We start from the raw sequence: 7606 nt of genomic DNA on the forward strand, positions 1-7606 counted from the left end.
AGGCTACTGGTTCAAGGTGCAGCACAATATTAAATGATCAAAGATCTAGTTCAGTCTTGTTAATTAAGCATTTTTAAACACAATCTCTTACCTAGCTTGATGACTGTGGGCATTTTTTGCTTACTTTTAGTTGTTCTACATAGAGACAGCTAGAAGGGTCATATTATATTTGTGTAGAAATGCAGGAAATAAGCTTTAGATGCCCCCAAAGTTTGAGGACCCCCAGACACCCGCAAAGTTATGTCCCCCCCACTTCTAAAACCAAACTTGCGCCCCTGTGTTCGCACATGATAGGAATTTGCGTCAGCGTCTCGCTAAAGGTCGTAGTACAAGGACTGAGGACACACAGGAACACGTACACACATAGTGATGTATTACATCATATATCTCAGGGTATATAAGCTGTGTTCTTCCTAATGGAGGTTGAACAATTTTTCTGCACTGAAGCTGGTTTTTGTTTCCTTGTTGCGATCTATTTTTGCAACTTGTATTGTGCTCTTATTTTCACAAACTACTAGGGATTATTTCTAGATAATGCCACTGACTCTAGTCTAGCAAATACGGTGCTGACCATTTAATTGCACAGGGTTGGAAAGGGATTTGTTTTACAGGAGGCAGTTTCTCTGTATTAGGCAGTATAGGTTGTATAGGCAATATTGCACATACCTGTATTATTGAAGATAGCTTATATCTTTTTGAGCAGGTATGGCAGTGAGGTGGTGTTCCTTTGGGTTTGTGTTGTTGGTAGTGTTCGCATGTTGTGCTGATGCACAGCCTAACTTGAGGCTTCCTTCGTACAACAACCCCCAACCCCAAATTACAACCTCCACGCCTAGACAGCCCCAATGGCCAGAGCCCCAGTGGCCACAGCTGCAGACTCCCCAAAGACCAGAGCCCCAGAGGCCACAGCTGCAGACTCCCCAGAGACCAGAGCCCCAGAGGCCACAGCTGCAGACTCACCAGAGGTCAGAGCCACAGGGACCACAACTACAGACTCTCCAGAGGCCAGAGACCCAGAGGCCACATCTGCAGACTCCCCAGATGCCACAGCTGCAGACTTCTCAGAGACCAGAGCCCCAGAGGCCACAGCTGCAGACTCAGCAGAGGCCAGAGCCCCAGGGACCACAACTACAGCCTCTCCAGAGACCAGAGCCCCAGAGGCCACAGCAGCAGACTCCCCAGAGACCAGAGCCCCAGAGGCCACAGCAGCAGACCCCCCAGAGACAAGAGCCCCAGGGGCCACAGCAGCAGGCTCCCCAGAGGCCAAAGCAGCAGACATCCCAGAGACCAGAGCCCCAGGGGCCACAGCTGCAGACTCCCCTGAGACCAGTGCACCAGTGGCCACAGCTGCAGACTCCTCAGAGGCAACAGCAGCAGACTCATCAGAGACCAGAGCCCCAGTGGCCACAGCTGCAGACTCCTCAGAGGCCACAGCAGCAGACTCCTCAGAGGCCAGATCACCAGGGGCCACAGCTACAGACTCCCCATAGGCCAGAGTCCCAGTGGCCACAGCAGCAGACTCCTCAGAGGCCAGATCACCAGGGGCCACAGCTACAGACTCCCCAGAGGCATGAGCCCCAGTGGCCACAGCTACAGACTCCCCAGAGACCAGATCACCAGAGGCCACAGCAGCAGACTCCCCAGAGACCAGTGATCCAGGGACCACAGCAGCAGACTCCTCAGAGGCCAGTGATCCAGGGGACACAGCAGCAGACTCCTCAGAGACCAGAGCCCCAGTGGCCACAGCAGCAGACTCCGCAGAGACCAGAGCCCCAGTGGCCACAGCAGCAGACTCCCCAGAGACCAGAGCCCCAGTGGCCACAGCAGCAGACTCCCCAGAGGCAAGAGCCACATGGGCCACAGCAACAGAATCCCCAGCGGCCAGAGTCCCAGTGGCCACAGCAGCAGACTCCTCAGAGGCCAGTGATCCAGACTCCCCAGGGCCAGAGTCGCAGTGGCCACAGCAGCAGACTCCCCAGCGGCCAGAGTCCCAGTGGCCACAGCAGCAGACTCCCCAGCGGCCAGAGTCCCAGTGGCCACAGCAACAGACTCCTCAGAGGCCAGTGATCCAGGGGCCACAGCAGCAGACTCCCCAGCGGCCAGAGTCCCAGTGGCCACAGCAGCAGACTCCCCAGCGGCCAGAGTCCCAGTGGCCACAGCAACAGACTCCTCAGAGGCCAGTGATCCAGGGGCCACAGCAGCAGACTCCCCAGCGGCCAGAGTCCAAGTGGCCACAGCAGCAGACTCCTCAGAGGCCAGTGATCCAGGGGCCACAGCAGCAGACTCCCCAGCGGCCAGAGTCCCAGTGGCCAGCAGTAACCCAAACTCCAGATCAGAGATGTCAAGTACCGGTTCGGGATATAGTGCAATGTGGAACCCCAGATATTACTCCATCTCAATGTCAGGCTATCTACTGCTGCTTCAATGGACAGCAGTGCTACTATGGGAAGGCAGGTGAGTGTCTGATATTGTTTCTGTCTTGTAATGCTCAGATAATATTGTAATGCTCAAAACATGTACTTTTTCCTCTCTTTCCCCAGTGACTGTGCAGTGTACCAGGGATGCTCAGTTTGTGGTGGTGGTGGCCAGGGATTCCACTTGGCCCAAAATAGACATTGATTCCATCAGTCTGTTGGGGGGAAATGACCGCCCCTGCAGTCCTGTTGGCATCACTTCAGCCTTCGCCATATACCAGTTCCCTGTCACTGCCTGTGGCACCACTATAAAGGTGAGTAGAGATAATATGAATGTTATACACTGGCTCGGTATTAACTGTGGATTCTCCCCTGCAGGACGAAAGTGGTTATGTGGTTTACGAGAACAGGATGGCATCTTCCTATAACGTGGGGTGGGCCCTCGAGGCTCTATCACCAGGGACAGCCATTTTGAGTGAGTCTTCTCTCTGTAAGATTGAATTGACTTGATTGATTCCCCAGAGGCGATTCAGAACGTCACGGGCGTGTCTTCGCCCATAAAGCAGTGATACAGTATGCTTGAAGACCCTATTGTATCACTGCTTGTTTCTCCCTATCTAGGCTGCTGTTCCAGTGTAAGTACTCTGCCACTGCAGTAGAGGCTCTGGTTACTGAGGTGAACACTGTTCCTGCACCCGCTCCTGTTGCTGCTCCGGGACCCCTCAGAGTGGAACTGAGACTGGCCAAAGGAACATGCGACACCAAGGGGTGTAATGACGGTAACGTTCTGTGTCAATTTGTAATATTTGAACGCAATGAAGTGATTTTTAATTTTTAATTGATTTTTACAAAAGTTTTTCCAATCCCGTCTGACTTCCAGAGTCGAGATCCTTCACATTGTATTACACTGAGGAAGACTACCCCATCACTAAAGTCTTGAGGCAGCCTGTGAACGTTGAGGTTCGCATCCTGGAGAGGATGGATCCCAACCTGTTCCTGATGCTGGAGCACTGCTGGACCACCTCTGAGCCCAGCCCTGTCAGCATGCCCCAGTGGGATCTCATCATTGAAGAGTAACTACAGTACTATCCACCTCATTTCCATGCTTGCTGCTCCCTGATTATACAACTTGCTCTTTTTACTAATACTGTATGTATTTTGAACAATGTGTTTGAGATCTCTTCGTTATGTGACATCAAAGGTATCATGTACCACTATGTATTTTGAATTATAGATACACTGAGTGCACAAAACATTAGGAACACCTTCCTAATATTGATTTGCACCCCCTTTTGCCCTCAGAACAGCCTCGATTCGTCGGCAAGGTGTCGAAAGCGTTCAACATGGATGCTGGCCCATGTCGACTCCAATGCTTCCCATAGTTGTGTCAAGTTGGCTGAATGTCCTTTGGGTGGTGGAGCATTCTTGATACACACGGGAAACTGTTGAGCGTGAAAAACCCAGCATCGTTGCAGTTCATGACAAACTAAAACCGGTGTGCCTGGCACCTACTATATCCCGTTCCAAGGCACTTAAACATTTTGCTTTGTCCATTCACCCATGGAAGGGAACTATACACAATCCATGTCTCAGTTGTTTTAAGACTTAAAAATCCATCTTTGACCTGTCCCGTCCCCTCCATCTCCACTGATTGAAGTGGATTTAACAGGTGACATCAATAAGGGATCATAGCTTTCACCTGGATTCACCTGGTACAGCTCAGCATTTAACACCATTGTACACTCGTCATTAAGCTCGAGACCCTGGGTCTGGACCCCGCCCTGTGCAACTGGGTCCTGGACTTTGACGGGCCACCCCCAGGTGGTGAAGGTAGGAAACAGCATCTTCACCCCGCTGATCCTCTACACTGGGGCCAGACAAGGGTGCGTGCTCAGCCCTCTCCTGTACTCCCTGTTCACCCATGACTGCGTGGCCATGCACGCCTCCAACTCAATCATCAAATTTGCAGACGAAACTACAGTGGTAGGCTTGATTACCAACAACAACGAGACGGCCTACAGGGAGGAGGTGAAGGTCCTCGGAGTGTGGTGTCAGGAAAATAACCTCACACTCAACATCAACAAAACAAAGGAGATGATCGTGGACTTCAGGAAACAGCAGAGGGAGCACCCCCCCATCCACATCAACGGGACAGTAGCGGAGAAGGTGGGAAGTTCCTTGGCGTACACATCACAGACAAACTGAATTGGTCCACCCACACAGACAGCGTCGTGAAGAAGGCGCAGCAGCGCCTCTTCAACCTCAGGAGGCTGAAGAAATTTGACTTGTCACCTAAAACACTCACAAACTTTTACAGATGCACAATCGAGAGCATCCTGTCGGGCTGTATCACCGCCTGGTACGGCAACTGCTCTGCCCACAACCGTAAGGCTCTCCAGAGGGTAGTGAGGTCGGCACAACTCATCACCGGGGGCAAACTACCTGCCCTCCAGGGCACCAACAATGTCACAGGAAGGCCATAAAGATCATCAAGGACAACAACCACCCGAGCCACTGCCTGTTCACCCCGCTATCATCCAGAAGGCGAGGTCAGTACAGGTGCATCAAAGCTGGGACCGAGAGACTGAAATACAGCTTCTATCTCAAGGCCATCAGACTGTTAAACAGCCATCACTAACACTGAGTGGCTGCTGCCAACATACTGACTCAAATCTCTGGCCACTTTAATAAATGAACTTATTAAAGGTATCACTAGTCACTTTAAATAATGCCACTTTAATAATGTTTACATACCCTACATTACTCATCTCATATCAATATACTGTATTTTATACCATCTATTGTATCTTGCCTATGCCGCACGGCCATCACTCATTCATATATTTATATGTACATATTGTTATTCATCCCTTTACATTTGTGTGTATAAGGTAGTTGTTGTTAGATTACTTGTTAGATATTACTGCATTGTCGGAACTAGAAGCACAAGCATTTCCCTACACTCGCATTAACATCTGCTAACCATGTGTATGTGACCAATAACATCTGCTAACCATGTGTATGTGACCAATAACATCTGCTAACCATGTGTATGTGACCAATAACATCTGCTAACCATGTGTATGTGACCAATAACATCTGCTAACCATGTGTATGTGACCACTAACATCTGCTAACCATGTGTATGTGACCAATACAATTTGATTTGGGATAAGTCTATGTCATGGAAAGAGCGGTTGTTCCTAATGTTTTGTACACTAAAGTGGACAGGAAGGGTTGGATTCTGCAACATGAACTATCTATTACTCCTCTCTCTTTCCAGTTGTTCCTACCCGAATGATAATTACCTGACCACCATGGTCCCTGTGGAACGTTCCTCTGGCCTTCTGTACCCCAACCACTACAAACGCTTTACCCTCGAGATGTTCACCTTTGTGGATCACACTCGGTCTCCCCAGAAAGAGCGGGTAATTGGCTGGCTTTTTTACGATAGAAACTTCATTTGATATACTATTTACTTTTCACTAACTTCTTTTATTCTGTACTCTCTTTACAGATTTTCATCCACTGTAGTACATCTGTGTGCTACCCTACGCCAGGGGTCTCCTGTGAACCGAAATGCAACAGGCAAAGTAGGTAGTGGTTCTCCCGTTATAAAGGCCTTGCTTGGGCACCATGGCCCATATTTAAAGTGTCTCAAAGTAGGAGTGCTGATCTCCAATCAGATCCTCCCTGTCCATAATCTTAATCGTTATCATTTAACAGACAACTGATCCGAGATCAACACTTCTACGTTCAGATGTTATTGTGAACGTGACCCAGGTTCTGTTCTTATCTGTTTCCGTGGTGTTTTTCAGGGAGAGATGTTGCTGCTGCTCAGAGGAAGACTATACAGACTGCTGTGGTCTCCAGTGGAGAAGTGGTCCTGGTTGACAAAAAGCCTGTCTCCCTTTCAGACCACTAATTCAACCAGCTACAGTTTGTAATGGGGTATGAAATAATGTACTCCGTTACTTCCATACCTGTTACAGCAGAGGTACTGAAAGGCATTTTTCTTGCCGATTCTTTCTTTGTTCTTGATTTGGAAGAAACGTGTCTCTTATAAGCGTCCGTGTCCAGTTGCCGGTGGTACTCCAAAAAATCTGAGAATATTCAGAAAGATATTAAATCCACTTTTTGCACAGAGTGAGAGGTGGCCTCCCGATTTTAGCTGCCAGACATCTTGCATTTCCCAACATCTTTGCAGGAACTAGTCGTTTCTATGCGACGTGGCTGACAGCATGTCACACAGTGCGTCCAAAACAAAGATCTATACACGTGCAAGAGGCGTTTCTCAATCTATGCAAAACGTGGATATAATATTTTTCTGAATATCCTCTCTCTTTTTTAGTTGCACTTGCAACTAGACACAGAAGTACTCCAGGCATTTCCTACATACACTGGAACCTTTCGAACAAATAACGAAGAAAGTATCACCAAGTTCCTTGGAAATATACCGATTACAGCAAGACAGCAGCTCAGACACAAACTTTAACTCTATATGGTTATAATACAACATGGGCTCCTGATTTTGCTACGTATTTATTGTTTCTAATAAACAGTTGTACCACAAAGTTGGCAATTCATAAAAATGTTTTTTTACTTATTTGTGCATATTGAAGCCTACTCTCTCGACATAAAAATGTGGATATAGGATCTGTAAATCTGGTCAGGTTTGTTATGTGAAGGCATTGTCTCATTCGTGGGACACCTTGATAGCTGTGGTCAGGGTTGTTATGTGAAGGCATTGTCTAATTCTTGGGACACCTTGATAGCAGTGGTCAGGGTTGTTATGTGAAGGCATTGTCTAATTCTTGGGACACCTTGATAGCAGTGGTGAGGGTTGTTATGTGAAGGCATTGTCTAATTCTTGGGACACCTTGATAGCAGTGGTCAGGGTTGTTATGTGAAGGCATTGTCTAATTCTTGGGACACCTTGATAGCAGTGGTGAGGGTTGGGACACCTTGATAGCAGTGGTCAGGGTTGTTATGTGAAGGCATTGTCTAATTCTTGGGACACCTTGATAGCAGTGGTGAGGGTTGTTATGTGAAGGCATTGTCTAATTCTTGGGACACCTTGATAGCAGTGGTCAGGGTTGTTATGTGAAGGCATTGTCTAATTCCTGGAACACCTTGATAGCTGTGGTCAGGGCTGTTATGTGAAGGCATTGTCTAATTCTTGGGACACCTTG

The 7606-nt window shown here is 48.4% G+C and overlaps 1 protein-coding gene across 1 annotated transcript; it reads left to right on the top strand.

The window, feature by feature from the left end:
• The first annotated feature begins 456 nt into the window (after positions 1-456).
• LOC115101558 (proteoglycan 4-like) lies at positions 457-6973 on the top strand. The gene is given in 10 exon segments (XM_065006075.1): positions 457-1923; positions 1965-2454; positions 2541-2728; positions 2793-2844; positions 2847-2889; positions 3036-3193; positions 3295-3487; positions 5698-5842; positions 5932-6007; positions 6233-6973. Coding segments are annotated over 10 exon segments (2670 nt in total). The 5' UTR covers positions 457-705; the 3' UTR covers positions 6340-6973.
• The last annotated feature ends 633 nt before the right edge of the window (positions 6974-7606 follow it).

This window comes from Oncorhynchus nerka, linkage group LG20 (genome assembly GCF_034236695.1).
Source record: "Oncorhynchus nerka isolate Pitt River linkage group LG20, Oner_Uvic_2.0, whole genome shotgun sequence".
In the NCBI taxonomy this organism is placed as follows: Eukaryota; Metazoa; Chordata; class Actinopteri; order Salmoniformes; family Salmonidae; genus Oncorhynchus; species Oncorhynchus nerka.